The 20,505-nt window shown below is 45.8% G+C and overlaps 3 protein-coding genes across 5 annotated transcripts; 2 read left to right on the top strand and 1 right to left on the bottom strand.

Annotated features, from left to right (window-relative positions):
* Window positions 1-444: 444 nt before the first annotated feature.
* Window positions 445-1,780, bottom strand: LOC117188921 (fibroleukin-like). Its single transcript, XM_033393504.1, has 2 exons — window positions 683-1,780; window positions 445-610 (listed from the first exon to the last, which is right to left on the bottom strand). The coding sequence occupies exons 1-2, from the start codon at window positions 1,483-1,485 to the stop codon at window positions 475-477; spliced, it is 939 nt and encodes a 312-aa protein (XP_033249395.1). The 5' UTR covers window positions 1,486-1,780; the 3' UTR covers window positions 445-474.
* A 2,756-nt stretch (window positions 1,781-4,536) lies between these two features.
* LOC108163936 (phenoloxidase-activating factor 2) lies at window positions 4,537-5,767 on the top strand. Its single transcript, XM_017299471.2, has 2 exons — window positions 4,537-4,793; window positions 4,853-5,767. Exons 1-2 carry the CDS (start codon window positions 4,578-4,580, stop codon window positions 5,705-5,707), a joined length of 1,071 nt encoding a protein of 356 aa, XP_017154960.1. The 5' UTR covers window positions 4,537-4,577; the 3' UTR covers window positions 5,708-5,767.
* A 92-nt stretch (window positions 5,768-5,859) lies between these two features.
* LOC108163935 lies at window positions 5,860-17,862 on the top strand. Of its 3 annotated transcripts, none has more exons than XM_033393422.1 (9): window positions 5,860-6,008; window positions 10,609-10,960; window positions 11,766-11,885; window positions 13,702-13,789; window positions 14,000-14,469; window positions 15,119-15,840; window positions 15,898-16,068; window positions 16,137-16,290; window positions 16,358-17,862. In XM_033393422.1, the coding sequence occupies exons 1-9, from the start codon at window positions 5,968-5,970 to the stop codon at window positions 16,853-16,855; spliced, it is 2,616 nt and encodes an 871-aa protein (XP_033249313.1). In that variant the 5' UTR covers window positions 5,860-5,967; the 3' UTR covers window positions 16,856-17,862. The 3 variants fall into 3 exon arrangements, with proteins under 3 accessions (XP_033249313.1, XP_033249314.1, XP_017154957.1); XM_033393423.1 differs by lacking the exon at window positions 5,860-6,008 and adding an exon at window positions 9,815-10,045 and having other exon boundaries at window positions 10,400-10,960; XM_017299468.2 differs by lacking the exon at window positions 5,860-6,008 and having other exon boundaries at window positions 9,815-10,960.
* Window positions 17,863-20,505: the final 2,643 nt, after the last annotated feature.

Here is a 20,505-nt window from a genome sequence, read left to right as displayed (position 1 = left end):
TTAATCATTCTTGATCAGCAGTAATATAGCCTAGTTCTCAGAGACTATTATACGTTCATAGCTAAATAAATTGGATTTTGTGTGCCACCGCCCTATCACATCGCGAGAATCCATGTGCCATCAACAAGGTGGAAGATACGAGAAAATATAAAACGCAGAGTCAAAGAGAATAATAGAAAGTAACGATATCCAGCAGAATCACATTGCGGTGGGATCAATAGCCAGAATTAGGAGAACCTTTTCCCCTGGCTGACTTTCTTGTTTCGCGCTTGCTCTCTCTCTCTCTATCTGTCTCTCTCTGTCTTCCTCGTCCAACGTGGCGCCCCCTGGTGGGATATAGATAGATTTCAGGGATATATATTGTTTTTGTTAAGTTTAAGCACAACATTAAATATTTAGAAGGTAGTAAAGTGAGTCAGAACGTAAGGATTGGTAGATTTATACGAATAGATCAGTTAAGAATATAAGTAAATTCTATAGCGTTTTTGGCCTTATCATCATTTGAGAAAATGTAAGCGAGATCGAGAAATCATACTTTTTCCAAGTACCCCAAAAAATGCCGTCATGCACATTACTTGTACCATCTTTATGATAGTTTCCATTGAGATGACTGTATTGATAAGAAAATCACATTATAAGTTTAGAATAATTAATAGCGTTTAATTCGTAATAGAGTGAGTACCTTTGTGCACAAGCAGAAAACCACCAACCACCTCCAAACATTTTCGCGCAATTGCTTTCCTCTTTAGCGTCATTATCCCGGTCCAAAGTGGAAAACTTCATGTTCAGTTGACGTTGAGTTAAGGAATCTCCGGCTGTACCTGAATATTTTCCCAGCGATTTCAGTTTGTAGGCTTCCTCCTCACTTCCTATTTTGAAATCGTCGTAGCGAGCATATCTGGTGCTTCCATTAACATCTTTGAGTTGGATGTACAGCTCGTGAGGCTGGAGCAGGGTCATTCGATGGATTTTTTCCAGTCCCAGAAAGAAGTTCTCCCGGAGGTTTCCGAAACCCATTTTGTAGTCTGCCCAGCTCCGATTAAAGTTCTCGTTGGCGTTCACTCGTCTCTGGATGAGAGTCCAACCGGATCCAGAAACATGGGAATAACAATGCACAATGAAAGGGTCTGTATCGAACAACCTTATGCTGTGGACATTGGTGGAGTTGACAAAGGGTAAGCAACTGCTGGCTTCATATTTTCCTCTCAGCAGCTCTGTTTCTGAGGTTAGATTTTTGAATTGTGACTCTTTTTCGCGAACTGTGGATTCGAATGCTTTTACCAAACCCTCTTTGATCGCCAGCTGGTCTTGGCCGTGTTTGATTTCCACCTCCTGATCCTTTATTTTGGCATGGCATTTTCCGATTTCTTCCTTCGTGGAGATCAATTCATCACGGCTTTTATTGGTTTCTGTTTTTAAAAGTTTTATCCTGACCCTAAATGCTTTGATTTGTTCGTCTTTGTCTGCAATTTGTTGGTTTTTCATCTTGATTTCTTCGTCTTTATATTTTAACTGCGTCTCCAATAAGTATATTTTGTTTTTTAAATCGCCATTTGCCTCGGATGCCACTTTCAACCGGATAAAATGATCAAAGAATAACTTTACAACTGAAAAACAATATTCACTGCACTGATCCTCGATGCTGAGTTCCTGCGGCAAATATATGTCTCGGTCTCCACTGGCGAGGAAGGATTCCCCTTGCAGCAAAAGCCAAAAGATGAACACCACAAAACGAGAGCTCCTAATATTTCACTTGACTCTCGCACTCGACTTTCCAATCAAAACCAAACTGAGTGGAATGCATCCAATTACCATGTATAAATATAAATTATTTCTTCGTTTCTCACAATTAATCACATTTAAAAATGTATAGCAAAATGTACATAATAGCACATTCATGATAAGAAACGTCCCTTCCGTTATGGTGTGATCTCAAGCTATCAACTCAGTGAGTAAGATTCTCTGCATGCACTCCATAAAAAACTCCAACTCAAGCGGTTTGTAAAATGAAATGCAATGAATCAGTTGGACTCATAATAACCCTCAGTTAAGAGGGTATTGCATGACGAAGGATGTGCTCATGGCCTACGCCCCACTGGGCCCATTGTTTAGGTATCGCCATTTGATCCTGTCGGTTGGGGTCGAGGAGTCGAGTCCCAAGGCATTTTCCATTCGCACATTCTGCGGCATCGACAATTTCGGAGAAGCACAGAATCGTATAGAACGACCATGGCTGGATCAGATTGGATTATTATTATAGCCAGAAAGAACACAAATAAATATGCAGTGGCTACGCGCTTGCCCATTCTCTCTCTCACTCTCACACACACTCTTCCTCGTGCAGTGTGCGTGATCTGGCGGAAGCGAGCAAGATAAAACGGCTGGTATGGGTGTGGGAATAAAAAAGAAGATGTACAAAAATATGTACAGAATCTATACGAGTATTTATCCCCCCCTATAACTGATACACCTTTTGGGAATGTGATACCCTTTATACCCCTTCGAGGGTATGATACATACCTGTCGCTGGACGCTCTAATAATAAACAAAGTGACTATTGTTAAACAAAAATCACCATCAAACACTGCAACTGTCGGTGACTCCAGAATTGAGACTTCATTAGCTTAAAGTTTTTTTTATAAACAGAATATTTGTATGGATCCAAATCCCAGAAGAATCGGTTTCAAGGATATGTTCTAAGTATGAGTTATAATAAAATATATGTTAATGCTTTAAGCTAAAATATTGTTCTGGTTTCCACTTTATCTGTTATTTTCTGTTCTCAGGACTTGCAGCTGAGTTGCAGGACTCCAATTGCAGCTAAGAGAGTCGCTGGCATGAGTCATATATATTATGCTCCGCTCAGAACTGAGTTGAGTGCGGCCCGGAGCCAAAATGCACTTAAGAGAGCCAACTGAAACCGAGTTGAGTGTGTGCTGGAGCCAAAAGGTAGCTAAGAGAGCCGCTGTAGCCCAGTTGCAGTGAATATTGAGTGGATGGCTTCGGCAAGAGAGTCTGAACTGACGACTCAACTCAATTTGGATTTTAGCTCGGGACTGAGTGCACCAGAAAATCATTGAGAATGAGCTCTTTAAGTGGAATACTTTATGGAATAAGTGGTGTCTAGTGCAAGCCTTTCTAAGCCTTTTTCTCAGCAGTTTTACTGAGAATTTCTACTGCAACTCCTGCAACGAGTCAGTGGATTTTCAATTTAAATATATATAATATTACAGCATATGCACATGAATACAAACCTTAATTTAACATAAAAAACGCATATAAAAAAAACCAAAAAATTATTGATAAATAAATAAAAGTAAATACACAAAATATATATAAAAATAATACAAATTGAAATGGAAAATATATTTAAATGGGCGATATCTTAGCATTACCTGACGAAACAAAGCAGCCCCAACTGGTTGGATGCACTTCCAATGCACTGTGCTCTGTTTTTCACAGTCATCACAACAGCCGATCCGCGGAATGATTTTTTACTAGAATTATCTTACATCAACTGCTGACAGGAGATTCTCTTATATAGAAATCAAACATATACGACCTCGGAACCACTTCATTTGCATAAAATCTTTGGCTCTGAGTCTGTATAAATCACATAGGTATAATAATGTAATAATATTCCCATCATTGCCAAGTGAACTTCCGATTCGTTCAACAGAAGGATATAATAAATTTTCATAGCAGAATAATTAAAAACTGCACACCACATAGGCGAATGCCTTAGTGGGCGGGCTGTGGGGGTGTCAGGTCCATAGATTGGTAGGTCCAATGGTAGTATTCATTTCCTCGAGGATAACATCTGTCCCACAGTGCTGGGACATGATGTAACAAATTTACTTTCTACATATTTGACGCATGTCGTGTCCCCTCACCAGCCCCAGCCCAGTTCCAAACTTCCGTCTTCCACCTCGTTGAATGCTCCGCCACTTCTGTTGACAATCTATTTAAGCTGCGTAAATCTCCGCCAATGAAGTCCGTGCAACAAATTTGCAGACACTCTTATGTCTGCATGAGGGTCTATTGTAGGAACTCGTCTTTAAGTCGTGTGTCTATCGAACAGCCTGGAAACTATACCATTCCCATATCCATCTGCATCTGCATCTCAATCTGCCTGCGGCCCACTCCCCACCTCCAGGGCGAGGGTTGCATGCCAGTCTTGTGTATTAAATCTTGTCGAAATTTTATTCAATTTACGTGCACTTAGGCGACGATTGTGCACTAAGATATGACGCAGAAGTTGAGCTAGTCCCCCATTCCCCCATCCCCTCAGACACAGTCCATCTTCACAGCGTTCTAGTGCACGGTAATAGATACGTATATTGTATTATATTATATTATAGGAGATGCAATCGTTCCAATTCCCACCCACTTATCCAGCCCAGGCGCGGCTATTCAGAGCTATTTATAGCTCTTTAATGGGTCTCTCTAGGCAGATTTTAAGTTATATTTAACCCAATCAAGGGGCTGTCCACCGCCTGACCCTTGGTGAGGCTATAAAAGACAGGGGTCGACCGATCATCCGGCCGCACAGTTCAAGTTCAAGTGCAACGACAACGATGTGGCTCTCTCCGATAGTGGTTGGGTGCCTTGTGGGCTGCCTTGCACCGGCAGCTCTGGGATACAAGAGCTGTGCGGCGGAGAAGCAATGTGTGCCCTCCGAGCAGTGCAACGAGGGTCTCCTGGTGGATGGGCACTTCTATCCGGATCGCAGCCGGACCACGTTAGACGAGCAGTGTCATTATATGGAGAAGTGCTGCAATGCCCACGATACGGTGAGTACTAATCATGACTGACAGACAGACAATCCTGTACTCGTACTCCACTCGAACAGCTACCCGCGGCCAGAACTCTGGAAGGAGCAAACTCCTGGCAATGCGGAGGACGCCATGACCTCTGGTACTATCTCCGCCCGTGGGGATACAAGCAGCAGGAGGCCAAGTTCGGCGAGTTCCCATGGCTGGTGGCCATTTACGGGTCCGATGGGTATCTGTGCAGTGGCGCTCTCATATCTTCCCGAGCCGTCCTTACCACGGCCCGTTGCGTGCAGAACGAGAGTGCCGAGGATCTTCGTCTGGTGGCAGGCGAATGGGATGCCGCCGTGGAGTTGGAGCCGCAACCTCATCAGAGCCGAGCGGTGGCCGAGCTGCTGCTGCATCCCAACTATACGCAAACGCCAGTGGCCCACAACATAGCAGCGCTGCTGCTGGCCAAGGAGTCGTCTCCCTTTGAGCTGGCGCCCAATGTTCAGCTGATTTGCCTGCCTCCGCCCCAGATGGTGTACAACTACAGCCAGTGCTATGTGTCCGGGTGGCGGCGAAGGGACTTCGGTGGGGCCGAGACCCTGCCCAAGCGCTGGACTCTCTACGCCCTGCCGCGGGATCAGTGCATGGCGAAGCTCCGGCTGTCCTACCTGGGTCGTCGCAACTCCCTCAATGACACGCTGCTCTGCGCTGGCGGGGACAAGGGTGACTTTGTCTGCGGCGATGGCGGCATGGATGGCGTGCCCCTAATGTGTCCGCTCCCCGGCCACGACGATCGCTTCGTTTTGGCCGGCCTGCTGGCCAGGCCCGGACGCTGCGACGGCCCCCAGCTGCTTGGAATTTACACCAACTTGCTGTTCTACCGACAGTGGATAGACCAGAAGCTCAGGGAACGCGATCTCGACATACGGCAGTACATGGTGTAACCGGATTGGGTGTCGAAAGTATCGAATACCCGCATATAAACAACGATTATTCAATGGAAACTGCTTCTGTGAGTGCCTCTGTTTCTGAGTCTGATCGGATTACGGAGTCTGATCCCGGGAACAGTCGTGGAACTGGCACCGTAAGCCCATTTCAGTCGTAGAATGCCGCTTTGTGGAGGCACACGGGCCTCATTTCCTCTATAAGTATTTCCTACCTTGTAAGCAAGAGTGCTTTGAGGTCTCACTGAGAATGGCCACAGATGGGGAGTGCTAATCCACACTGGTGTAGAGAAAGAGAAAGGTGGGTGAGATACTTGCCACAAGACCTATAAATAGGTCTTATCGTGGCTTCAATTGTGCAATGATGCAATACTTGATTTGTTCTTTGTCCTATTCGAATGTTAACGTGTTGACGCGGTGACGGTGTGACGGTCTGCTCGCGGGACCTTGGAAATGTTTGGCTCCATTTCGGTACACCCCGATGAATTATGGTCCGGGCGATATGTGGCTGCTGTTTTGCATATCCTGGTCCAGCCGATGGCCGTTGTCCTTGGCTGCCCAAATTGAAAATTGAAAAATTGCTTATTGCAAATTTGTTGCCGCAATCGCTTGAGCAGGACAGGGCAGGACAGGGCAGAGAAGAATAGCGAAATAGCGTTACATGCCCTTTGCTCTTTGGCTCTTTTCAACTTCCGTTTGCCATTTTGGCGTAGTGCACGTGCCGGACAACAGACAACAGACAACGGAGAACCCTGTCCGTTGTCCACCCGCTGGCTGTTGCTGATGTTGCTCCCGTTTCCTGTGCGAGAATTTAGCAATATATTTTTCTTACTTCGTTTGACGTCCCTCGTATCTGGCGAACTGCAACTGCCAGGACACTGGGCACTGGCAGTGGCACTGGCAATGGCATTGGCAATACCGAGAGCAACACCAACGCCAAGGGAAAGCAGAAAACTTTTGCATATTTCGTACTTTATGCTTGAAATATTTATGATCTCATGCAATTTGTGGCTTACTTCTTGGTCTGTGCTCTCTGTGCTGTCTGCCTGTCCTTTCGTGTCCTGTGATGGTCTGGTCTGCTTGGTTGGTTCCAACCACATCTAGCGACGTGTCTGCCAATCTGTGAAATATGCTGCTAATGCACTTATTGCCATCGTTCTATTGAATTTATGTCGAAATCGTCTCAGACTTGTGGCCTCTGGCCTCCAACCACTACCGTTTTCTCTTTTCACACTAATTTGAAGATAAGTTTTTTGGTAGAAAAGGGACTAACCAGGCACTCAGCCTAATTGTGCATCCGGCACGGCCTGCACCATCAAATATTTATCTACTGCTATGTTATCAAATGATTTCTTCAGATACATATCTGAAGGTTGAGAGGGGACCAGTAATGTGGCACAAAAGAATTCTAATGCCCTCGGACCTTGGCAGATTAATTGCCCATCCATTGGGTGGCTGGCTCTGTTCTGTTCGGGCCCTCATGGACAGAGAGACAGAGAGACAGACAGAGAGGCAGATTCAAGGGGATTCCCTGTCGTTGACACGGCTGGCTGTGGAAAAAATCTGTTGCCTAATTTATGGCAAACGGAACGAAAAGAAGTCCCCAGAGTGCATTTGAAGAGCAGTTAAAGACCACCGGATAGGGGTCGGGACTGGTTGGTCCTCACGATTTGTTTCACATTTTCCTACCAATCGATTAGGGTACAGGATCCAACGTCCAGGTTGCAAGATGTGGCCTTTGCTTGGGGATTTTGTGGTTTTGTGTTTGCCCTCAAGTGTCCAATCAGCTGGAAAAGGCTGTGGGCGCCTTTGAAAGCTCCATGACCAACGGGCAACGGAATTTGGCAAACAAATTTTGTGCTAAAGCCATTCTTACACACGCCCACATACTTAAAGAACACACTGGCACACATTGACCATCTCACTGCCGTCTCCAGATCGTGGTGGTGGTGGTGGTGGTGCTCCTGTTCCTTGTCCTGCGACTGCATGCACATCCGTTAAGGAAATTACCAAACAAGCCGCGCATCCGGCAGATATGCGCCTGCAGTGCTGCCAGCCATTTCCAGACATCATTGTCTGCATCCTCCTCCTCGTTCCCGTCCGCAGCCTCTCACATACGATATCGAGAGCATCAAAACGAAGTGGAATTAATAAAATGCCCTCAGGCATGCTAAGAGAATACCGAAAGACGGAGTGGGGCTTTTGTAGAACAGATTTTTCTTTATCTAAAAGAATCTTTAGCAAATTGAAACAATAATTGCCACAAAAACGAATGTAAAACGCGTGAAAAACGAGTCGGAACACGTGCCTCGACCCTAAGATACCCGCAACTCAGTTTCTGTACAAAACACGCTGGTCTGAGACGGAGAGGCCACTCTGGGAGAGGGCAAGAGAGCGCTTGGAGCATTCAGTTTATCCAACTTTTTTTTGCTATGAATCTGTAGTGCATACCAGATTTGATCCATTAATTATTATTGGGAATATCTCCATTGAATATCTAGAACAGGTAACTATGGATTTCTGGTTTTCTGGTTAGATTCAGATCAAACAGAGCTAGATCCAGGCTAATATCTTCCGCTGTCTGTTAGGGCCTCATGATTTTCGTTATTTTAATCATAATTTCAAACACGCTCGACTGCAGCTGGCAGAAGGAGGGAGCAAGGAGCGGCACAGGTAAGTCCATGGCCCTCTCCGGCAATATACGAGCAAACCAGCCATGATTTTACTTTTTACTTGGCAAACTCATCAAAGTTAAGTTGCCTATGCCCGGGCAGTGGTGGAGTGGTGGCAGTATCTTAAGCTGCCACAACGGCACTTCAACGGGAAAGTTGCCGAGTGAGTAGAAATATTTTCGGAAAGAGGCGGCGAGCCAAGGGAGAAGGACAAGCAGAATGTATCTCATAGATGCTGGCAATGGCTTGTTCCGAATTTGTTTGCCTTGCTGAATTTTCATTTCAATTTCCTTGCAGTTTTATTTAATCTCACTTGAGGTGCAACGACGAATGCATTCGAGTGCCTGCCACGTTGTGGATTAAGCGGATTGGTGGTTGGGTTCCCATCTTTTTGTTGGTTTGTTGTTCCTCTTTTTCTCAATTTATTTCCGTGTAAAGTGTCATAGAAATGGCATTTCATTGTTAATTGATCCAACAGATGATTGCCCTCTTGTACAGCTTTTATATCATATTATTATTATAACGATGTCCGACCTGATTGAATTTCCTTTTAATTATTGGTGCGGCGATTCTTATTCAATGTTTACCCAAGGCCATATCCTCTACGACTCTTATCAAGGGCTTTGTTGATATTTCTATAGCTTCTAGCTTGAATTTCATGTAGGGACTACATCCACTTCTTTCTGGTTTCTTTTGGCGACTACTGTACCATTGTTGTCACATCTTTGCATCCCCAATGACAAAAAAGTTGAGCAAACAAAACTGTTTTTGCCGCTGGTTCTTCTGCTAACTTTTCGATTGCTCGGCTAAAGTGTTCACAGGGTCAGAGTGGGTATCCCCACACATCCCCATTCCCATACGTATCCCTTTTGTTCAATTTTCTTGCTGGTTGATTTTGCCTGTTGCAATTTGTTCCCAATTGATTTCCAAACACTTTGAATTTATTGGTTTTCAAAAAGTTTGAGGTATTTTATTGTTTCCGCTAATTTCTTTTGTCCAGCCAGGGCTCGAGAAGATGCCATGAGATGCCATGTGGGTCCCCGGCCACAAAAAGTTGCACCGGAAATGAATGGGAGGCGAGTGTGTGGCCAGGGAATGTGCTTCTTCAGTGGCTTGGGTATACGGGTCTCTCTTGGCGTTGATTATCATGGATAAAAGTGGGCAGATGCAGGATATTTTCGTCTGAGAAAGATACCATCTCCCGAAATGTATACATATACCCCTACTATAGTCTTGAATTCAAACATATTGTAGATGAATCCCCTCATTTTTATTCGCTCTAGCTCTGTAATATTTCCCTCAACTAAATGTAGGTCTTTGGCACCGTTAAATCCATTTGTTCTATTCCAAATGTGGCTAGGTCTGGCAACGCATGCCCTCGAACAGCTGATTGCCTCTGGCAGGGTCCTGTGCGCAGGTCCTTGGCTCTGTGCTGCCCAGCTGTGCCGCATTGTTTTCCTGCCGTCTTCGCCGAGAGTTAAATGTTTTGGCGTGTGTGTTTCGGTTATCCAAAAAGTTGTTAAACAAACCAATTGATAAGTGCTTAGCCGAATCGGTGGCCAGAGGGCAAGTGAAACGGAAAGTTGTCCTGGCAGCGTCCTGTCCGAGTTGCGGCTTGCAGATTGGGGGCCAGCAGCACCAGTGCCGAGTGGAATGCTGTACAAAGGTGATGAAAGCACAACGGAACATCATCCAGAGCCAAAATGTACATAGATCATCGCTTAAAGATCAATCTCAATCATAAATAGACCAATTGTTGTATTCAAATGGAAGGGATTCAAGTTCTTTCAGGCAGAATCGTTTCGGGCAAAGCCTTGCACAGATTTTTATTGATTTTTCCTTTATAATTGGCCAACGAGGAAAAGTTCGAGTGCCCAGAGAGCACGCACACACACTCTCTCTCTCTCTCTCTCTCTCTCTCTGTGTGTCTCCGGACTTCCCTCTCTCTAGCTGTCGCTTTTCTTTTTGGACTTTTGTTTTGCTAAGCTTATCCGTAAAACATATGAAAATCTTTTCCCAGCTTATGCACAAAATACAAATGGAAACCCTATAAAATGCTAAATAAATAAATAAATATAAATATCGAATCCCCAATCGCATATCGCCGCCATTAAGTGCACCAAGAAAAATCTCCATTAAATTGAGTCAAAAACAAAATAAACAAGTAAATTGTTGTCTGAACGCTGAAAACTAATCCCCCTGCTCCCTGCACTCCAACATGCTGAATAGCCGGAGCCCCCCTCAGTACAAGCAGCAGGCAAGGGGGGGCTCCGTTAGCTCCGCCAGCTCCACCAGTTCCGTAAACGCCTCGGGCTCTTCGGCTGCCCTTCCCCTGCTGGGCCATTATCAGGCCACCTACGGCCATCAAGGACACTCGCACGCCTGCTACCATCATCAGCAGCAGCAGCAGCAGCAGCAACAGCAAGCCCAGCAGCAGCAGCATCATCAAGGTGGCCGCACCTCACTGACACCCACCATGAAGCGGGGCAAGAAACAGTGGGGCACCAGGGAGCGATCCGGCATGAGTTTCCTCATCGTCATTACCTTCTTTGCCGTCTTCGGGCTGATCATCTTGACCGAGGTGAGTGGGCTCTATATGGGAATCTAGAAAATTATGGAAGAAACAGGAACCCGATACTCGAAAGGTTTAAAGTACATATGTATATTCTTGATTACCATCAAAAGCGGAGTCTGTTTGTCCATCCCGATGAGCGCCTAGATCTTAGAGACTATAAACAGACGCCCCGCCCTCTTCCGCCTTCATAAAAGAGAATGCCCTTGGCTACGAGACTGCAGAATCTGAATCAGATCGGATCGGATCATTATTATAGGCAAAATTAGCAAATCAATTTTCTGTCCCTCTACCACGCACTCTTCGTCGTGCAATGTGCGAAGGAGAGCCATGCTGATTGAGCATCGGGTATAACCGCCGAAGCTTTGAATCGTCTGGGGGATTTGAGTTCTTCCTCACACCATGAACACCATCGATGTTCTCCAGGAGTTTCTTTATGGCCCCAGGGGTCCTATCCAATGAAACAATTGGTTTAAAGTATTTATTTTAAGGGCAATATGTATATTTGTAGCACTTACCTCGGCCATTTTGATATTTTGAACTATATTCCATTGGTATCCCTCGATATTTTGGGTTTTATTTTTATATAGCGGCGATACATGAACTATGTATTATTTAAATATGGGTGGACTCAAATGGCAGGAAACCTGTTCAATTAACTTGAGTTTAAAATGCAGCTCAGGTTCAGCTTCATTATGCCAGTGAGAGCTGAGGAAATTAGAGAGCTTGAAATTCAAATTTCCCACAGTAAACACTTTCAAATTTCATATTCCATATTCCGTGTTCCTCTGCCTTTGTCTCCGTCTCGTTGCAGGTCTTCATGATCGACGAGCGCACGCACAGCGGCATGCTGGCCATGCGGGCCGGTGGCGGCGGAGGCATCAGCCTGGGCGGACGGATGGGCGACTCGATGCCGGATTATGATAATGTTAAGGTAAGTTTTGCTATGCAAATCGGGCCTGGCCGCATCATCCTGTGGGAACACAAAAGATGCTTTCGCCGGAATATGCCAATTCTGGCGCATACTCGTTTTTTTTTTTTTATCTGTCTTCCCGGGCAAAGGGATTTGCATTTTTAATACGTATCTATGGGCCCCTCAAATTTTGCCCATGGGGAGACAGGAAGCCTAGGGAGACTGTGGACAAAATATTTGTGTGTAATATTTAATAAATATTTACTCGTAGAAATGAAGCATAATTAAATTAAATTTACAAAAAATTAATTGGATGCTCGTTTAAAGATTTTGTTTATTATTTATATTTTCGGCGTATTTAAATCGTGTTTTTCAGTATTTAATTAAAAGTGAATTGGCATCCTTAAACCAGAAAAATTCACTGCTGTTTTACTTTTAAATTTTTAGTAACGCGGAAATTAATGTATGATAGCGGAAGCCAAAAACAATGCTTGAATCAGGGGAAATTATAGAAGAAGTTTGGTTTGAGGATATAACGAATGAATATTTGAAGGCTTTATACGAAAAGCCAAGGAATACCACAAAATATTAAAAAATTATTAAAAAATGTATAATTTGAAAAAAAAATCTTTAATAATATTGTTTATTATTAGTTAGCAAAAAACAAAATAACCCATTGGAAAAAAATTAGTTTTTGTTGAAGACAACGTTTTTACAATTTTACTGAAATTTTGACCGTTGAAAAAAGTGCTATTTGGAAAATGATTTGTTTTTTATTTATATGAATATGACATCAAACATTTAAGCATGCACTTCAGTAAGAAATTGATTTATTGACACAAAAAAAAAATAATTTAGACGAATGGGATTACATCTGTGGGAATCCCATGCTGGAGAACTAAAAAAATGCATGAAATATCAGAGTGCGGATTTTTTTATGTCGCTGGGTGTATATGAATATGATAATCATACTTTCGTTAAAAATTTATTTATTGACACGAAGAAATAGAAATTAAACGAATCGGATAACATTTGTGGAAGAGTGCGGATTTTTTTTTGTTCGCTACAAATTCTACAAAAGTCTTATCAAAATCGAAATTACAAATCTTCAAAGTACTTGACTTTTCCAAGGATAACGACGGCACGATAATGGTCTGAAGAGGGTCTGCGATAAGTTGTGGCCTCGTAGGCACGGTCCCGACTCCGTAGGCCTTGAAGTGGCGAGGACTCTACTCCAAGGACTCGGTGCAGTCTTCGAAGATTTTAAAGTCTTCTAAGCGGCGGCGTGATTATGATCAAGCATAGCCATATCGATGGATTAATCCTTGGGGGCTGCACAGGCAAAAGTTTTCTAACGGAAGGCATGACTGAAAATTCTGTGTTTAATTTTTTATATTTTTTTTTATATTTTATATAGTGGTATGGAGCTCGGAGTATAAAACCTTGTTAAATTTTAATTTTAACGAGCTCCTCCATTACGAACTTCCATACAAGGTGAACTTCTATATAACGAAATTAATTTCCAGACCATTGCAATGCTATATTCTGCAAAAATAAATTCTAAACTACGAATTTAACGTATAACGAATTCCCTTTGAGATTCGCTATATATAAGTTCGACTGAACAAGCCTTAGGTTTATTGAGTTTCTATTGAATATCCTTATATACAAAAATTGTCTCTATTGATAATTCCGAAGGTCCTTGCTGAGTTTGCTAAGAACAGTTCAGATGTCCTTGTACTTCAGTTTCTGTATTGTATTTTTATGAAACTTGATTTAGAGGAAATGATTTAATGGTATTATCCATTCCATGATGTGTTTTTTTGTTCATTTGCAGGAAGACTACGATCTACTGGATGACAGCATTCTGAGTGATAATAAATTAGGTTTTGTACAGCTTCGTGACAATAAACTGAAAATTCAAGGTGAGTAGCAGCCAAGGCATCCTCTGCCTCCGCCTCCGCATCCGCATCCATTCCCAAAGCAATCATTGACACAATGGCCCGTTCGAAATCAAATCGTTCGATTCGAGCATAATGCTATTTGAGGAGCATTCGATTACAAAGGAGACGACAAAAGGGCCCATTACGTATACGCCGCATGTCTCATGCATTTCTCAATTTCTCATTTCACAGAAGCCGCAGGCGCCGATGGTCAACGCTTGGCCGGCATGCTGCTCAATGGAGCCAGGGCTGGAGCGGCGGTCGGACATGGACCGGGACCTGGACCGGGACCTGGCGCCGGCACTGGTGTGGGTGCGGGTGGATTTGGTGTGAATGTCCCGCTCATACCCTGGGGCCAGATGCTGCCCGGCAAGGTGGAGGAGACGCTGCCCCACTTTCCATTTGGCACGGCGCCCAGCGATGGTGCCTGGCAAATAGTCAACGGCACACGCTTCAAGTTCTTTGTCTACTCCGCCTACTTTGATCGGCGCGAGGGGGCGCGTCTGGTGCGCATTGTGGGTGCCACCAAGACACGGGGACCAGAACGTGTCTGGTGCCGGTTCTGGTTCGGTCCGCCCCCCGCCAACGGTACCGAGGGGCCGGCGGCAGCCGCAGCAGCCCGTGCCAAATATACCTCGGCCACAGTGATGGCCCGCGTCAAGGTGAGTGCAAGACGTCTGTTCGGCCAGTCCAAATATGTATAGAGCTCTCACCACGAAAAAGCTAATGAAGAAGGATCCGTAAAGCGCTGAATGAAAATAATTCATTTGAAATTAATTGACAATTCGTGGGGCTTCAGTCTTGAAAATTTGATTGGAATGGAATGTAGGAACGTGTTGTGCCAGTGAGCTTTTTCAGCAGCTTAGTTTGCTGCATATATATTTAATGATTAGCGGCAGAACAATAGCGCAAGATGAGCGGACTGAAGAGGAATCAAGAGAGAGAAGTGAAGGACAGCCGAAGGGCAAGCGGCCGAATGCAAGCGAGGCTTCGACTAGAGCGCGACAGATCGAGAGAGCGAGAGCGAAGGAAAGAAAGAAAGGCGAGAGCTTCGCTAACTCGCTTTCGCTCAGCCCTACTGAGAGCGCTTGGAGGCCTTGCTTGATGAGAGAGAGATAGAGAGAGAAGAACGAAGTTTGCTGTTGTGTCGAAAAGAGCTTTGCGGGAGCTGCTCTAGCGCTCTCCTTCTATCGCTCTCTCACTTTTCTCGTTTCTGCGCTTGACCTTGGACAATCTTGAGCTATCACTTTAGGTCTGGGTAACCCAAGGGAATACTTTCTTTTAACTTATGAAATCGTATTGAATCCGTAGATCATACGTGAGAACTGGAACCTCAAGTACAGCGCCTGTTTTATCCTCTGCCCGGTGCGAGCCCCGCCCCTGGATGTGCCACGGTATGTGAGCGTCGTGTCGCGGCTTCGGGCGCCGCCTGGCAATCTGCTGACGCTGCGCAACACCGATCAGGATCAGGACTTTTCAGCGCATCCGCGCAACGCCAGTTCTGGCACTGGAGAGGGCAAGCGGGGTCAAGGGGTGCCGCCTCGGGCACCGCCCAGCGGCGATAATGTACCCGACCGCATCGCCGTCTGCGTGAAGCCGTTCCACTTCAACTACGACAAGGCGCTGTATCTGATGGAGTACCTGGAGTTCTACGCCCTGCTGGGAGTCTCGCACTTCACCTTCTACAACCACACGCTGGGGCCGCACGCCTCCTGCGTGCTGCAGAGCTATCAGCAGGGCCTGGTGCCCGGCAACCTGACCGCCTTCGATCTGGAGCAACTGCAGCCGTCGGACGTGGCGAACAATGCGACGCCCAAGGTGCTCAAGTCGCTGCACTACCAACGGCCCACGGTCAGCATTCTGCCGTGGAGCCTGCGCATGCGCAGCCAGAAGGAGATCCGCACCGAGGGCCTGTTCGCGGCCCTCAACGACTGCCTGTACCGCACGATGTACCGATACAAGTACTTGGCCCTCGTCGATCTGGACGAGTTCATTGTGCCGCGCTACTCGGACACGCTCAACGAGCTCATTGGGTGAGTTCGGACCGTAATTTTGCGGGCCTTCTGTTCTAATCCCCGATCTCCTTCCAGCTCCCTGAATCAACGCTTTCGCAATCGCAACACTGGGGCCTATTCCTTCCAGAACGCCTTCTACTACCTGCAGTTCGCGGACGATGCGCTGGCCAGTTCCGGCATCGTGGGAGGCAGCGATCAGCTGGCCAATGTCCGGGCCTCCCTGGTGACCCAACGCAAGACGCGCAGGTAAGTGGTCCCCAGAGGTGTACGAACCTCCCCCCTGAACCGCCCCTTTTGTGTGTGTGTTCCCCAAGGCGCTACAAGCTGCATCCACAAAAGCAAAGATCCAAGTACATCTGCAAGCCCGAGGCCGTGGTCGAGGCAGGCAATCATTTCGTCTGGGAGTTCGGACCCGGCAAGGTATCCCTCAATGTCCCGCCCAAGGAGGCCATTCTGCAGCACTATCGTGTGAGTGCATCCAAGGGGGAAACATGTATTGGAAAAATGATTTAATAAACGGTATTTTGTATTTTAGGTGTGCGAATTCGGTGGCAATGACTGCATCAAGGCCCCATCCGTAGTGGACCGTACGACCTTCAAGTATGTGAACCGCCTGTCGCAGCGTGTGGATACCGTGTACCGCCATCTGCGCCAGCGCTGCGATCTGCCGGCCCTGCCAACGCTGCCCAGGCCCAGGCCCAAGGAGGTCGACGATGTCCAGCCGGAGAAGCCAAAGGTATTGCATCAGATACGGCAACTGAATGCCCAGGACACGGCCAAGGCGCCAGTGAGTGACACAACAGCAACCACAACGACTACAACGACAAGAAAAACGACGACGACAACAACAACAACCACAACAACGAAGAGAGCGGAAGTGAGGAAAGAGAAATCGGTAGAAGCAGGGACCGCGGCATCCCCGAAGCAGCCGCAGCCCCATCCCCAGTCCCCGCCAGTGCGCAAGAAACGAAAGCTGATCGTCTTCGAAGTGAACGATTTCGGGGTGCCGGTGGCCCGCGTGGAGTACCAATGAGTGAAGGACTTGGCTGGCAACATTTAACCACAGTCTGTGCCAATGTCCGTTTCGGTTGTGCCCCAGTGCTACGCTACGGTTGTTCGACTACATTTAACCATTGCCAATATGCTCAATGATCCTCTAAGCGATGACTTGCTCACACAACCCAAAAAAAAAGGATAACGATGGAGAAAAACTCCTCAGAATTAAGTGAAACCAAAGCAATGAAATTATATATATATATATCTCCCATCCAACACTTCGATCTAAGCTGCATTTTATATAGGCTTGATAGAGACTACATTCCTCGATTAATTAGGATTAAATAGTAAGCATAGATATAATTTCATTCGGTTGTATCTAAACTTTTTCCACTATATTTATGTCTATTTTGAAATACACCCATGTTTCATTACTACCGGGCACAACAACAACAACTTATGAAACAAACAACAATGAGACTTTATGTTTTGATGAGATATTTTTGGTGATTTTTGGTACTACTAAAGCAAAAAAATTAATAATTCCTATGCAAAATTCAGAAAATTCCTAAAGAAAAACACACACAAAAGGATCGTGCTAAGCGAGTAGTAACTAGTGCACAAAAATATATATAGGACATAAACACCCTATGAACTGTTAGTTGTACGAGTACGAAGGCATTTTAGTTGCAAGCCTCCGGGAGATTACCTCGGAGCCAAGCCGCATAGACTCTGAGTCAATGGATAGTTTAGGCCACCTTTGCTAAGCCCTAGTCTAGTGCTAACCGTAAACAAATTAGTTTAGTTAAGGCAGACATTTAACACAACTGAAACGAATTTTCAATGCTTCGAACTTAAAGTAGAACCCGGTTTGGCCTAGGCGCGCAGTGACATCTACGAGTATAAGATACTAAATGAACGAATTCCACAACTAATTATAAACAATACAGTGTATGTAGTTCTTAAGCAACAAACAACTAAATACTAATGGGCATTCGTGTATTCGATTATCATAAAGTCAATAAACAGAAATCAAAAATAAAACCTTGTAGGTGTACTCGTCATGTGGCAGGACAAGAACGTGATGGAGGCTACCATCCAGCACCTGTTGCAGGGAAAGGAATACGAGGTCATGGCCCTCAAACAGGACAGACCCAGCATAAGTCTTCCTCAATGGAGGATAGAGGAATTGCCATTGCCTTCTCTTGCAGTGACTCTAAATTGAGGGAAGGATTTTAATGGCTTTTAACCCCTCCAAAATGCATCCTTCCTGTGTGGTCTCCCGGCTTTTCCCATCCCAGACATTCGTAGACAGACGATCGAATCTTTATTCTCAATCATTCTCCCCCAAGCCCCAACAAAATCGAAGACCTTTTCGTATCCCAAACCACAACTCCGCAGAAACGATCCTCCAGAAACCTCTCCCTACAACCCGGCGTTTCCTTAGAACTAACCCAAAACTATCCACAGAAATATACTTAGCAATATCCCTAGATCTATCTGGATACATAGCTCCCCGCAGATACCCCAAAACGGACTGAACTTTACCCTCCAACTCTTCGAACAATCTGTAGAAATATACCTGAAATCTACCGAAAGAACTACCCCTAGAACTTTCCTTCAGTTTCACGTTTAGTTCTGGTTCGTTCGAAATTTTAGTCGTATTCCAAATTTCAGTAAAGAAACACCTAAAAAATCTGAAATAGTTCTGATCCCTAGATCCTTAAATTATGTTCTCTCCAAAGAAGTTCGACGACCGTTGGCTATCCCACAACAAGGAAACCGACGAGAGGTCTCGACAATCCAGGCCGGGGAGCTCAAGAGGCAGTCGCAATACGATGACAGAGAGGGCTGATGGGAGAAATAATAGCGAACCAGTGACGGTCTACGATGCCAAGGTAAATCTGAACATCAGCGACTGCCTTGTGATGCTGGAGTGCAGCCCCCAACCCGAGGAGGCGTTCCACCCGAACTCCCGGGAATGCCAGTGCGCGAGGGAGTGGCTGAATACTTTGACATCTATGCAGTGCAACACGGTGCTGGAGGCGTGCCTGCGGAACGGATACATTAGCGCGTTGAGTGTGTGCCTGAACCAGAGGAGCCTCTACGGGATCTTCGAACAGATGCCCCCAGAGGAGCTCAACTGGATGGACATTCTGGACACCACGACTAATGCGTCGTCGATTCATGCATCATTCAGGTCTAATGATGCGTCGGGGCAGCAGTTTCTTCCCTTCGAGTCAATGAACTTGGCCAGTCTTCCGTCCTTAAGCGAGCAGCGGGAAGAGGTGGAGCGACAGCAGCGTTTCATAGAAGAACCTCAGGTGTTCCGGGCAGACGAGCTGCAGAGATTCCAGCAAGAGCGGCAGCGATATCAAGAACAGCCCCAGACGGAAACCTATTATGATCCTGACACCTTTCCACCGCCGCCCCATTTACGTCAACCGTCGGGCGCCTACTACAAACCGTCGAGCGTGAAATTCCACACCTTCGGGGCGGCCCCTCGCTTCCAGGCGGCAAGCCAAGAAGGAGCAGAATCCTGCCCATCAGGTGTAGAAGGAGGAGGTTTGGCAACTGCCGTCGCTGAGGCTTCTCCTGGTTCTCGTTCTGCTGTGCCCACACGTTCGATTCTTAGGCGGAACTGCTTCAGCGCGCAGGTCCCTCGTGTTTATCCATCATTTCTCAAGACGCCACTGTCTTTCAATGCCAGACGATCGGTTGATGAGATGATGAGGTACACAGGTCCAATACAATCCTATAGAATGAAGTTCCCAAGCCAGGAGTACGTGTTCAAGGGACCCAGACAGTTCAAGCGATCGAAACAGGTGCAGCAAAACGCTCATGACACCCAGACGAATCAGTGGAAGCCAGAGGCCGTCGAGGAGGAGTCTGCCAGGGAGAAAACCGGTCAAACTGGGATCTCAAGGAGCCAGTGCGACATGTCCTTCCTTAGGGACTGCATCCGTCGCGAGCTGCGCGGTGAATCACCCGTGGGAGCAAACGACTTTCTGGAGGGCGAAATAGTGCGCTACAAGAGCATTACCAGCCGATACAGGTGCGACGATCCCGAATACAAGGAGAAAATGCTCGCAGGGGATCCCAAGACGCAGAGGACATACCTGTTGCTCAACATGGAGAAGGATTTGACCAATTATTATACTTTTCAGACGCAAAGAAAGGTGACAATTTAGGAGTTTAGAAGGATTAAGGACTAATTTCAAAGATTTCAGAATAAGACTAAATTTGATCACGAATATGCTCCTCGAAACCACTGATACGCATTTTGAACATTTTTGGAGGAACATAAAATGGTTATAGGGGTATATTAGATTTGAGGGGACAATGGTTGTGTGTAACGTCCAGAAGGAAGCGTTTCCGACCCCATAAAGTATATATGTATATTCTTGATCAGCATCAATAGCCCAGTCGATTGAGCCATGTCTGTCTGTCCCTGCCTATGAGTGCCTAGTGCTCAAAGACTTCTGTGATATGTCACTGTTACAATTATATTTCAAAACTTTGCAGCAGCTGGTGGTTGGGGGGCTGGCGGGTTGGGTTGGCGCCGATGAGACAAGACAACAACCTTTAATGTTTCTTTTAGACATACTGGTATAAATTCATCTATATTTCGAGGATTATAGCTGAGGCCACTGTCATACTAGGAGAAGAATGTCCTACGATAACTTA

The sequence above is a fragment of the Drosophila miranda genome, chromosome 4, assembly GCF_003369915.1.
Source record: "Drosophila miranda strain MSH22 chromosome 4, D.miranda_PacBio2.1, whole genome shotgun sequence".
In the NCBI taxonomy this organism is placed as follows: Eukaryota; Metazoa; Arthropoda; class Insecta; order Diptera; family Drosophilidae; genus Drosophila; species Drosophila miranda.
The sequence above is the reverse complement of the archived record's forward strand: the minus strand, read 5'-3'. Positions and strand labels throughout refer to the sequence as shown.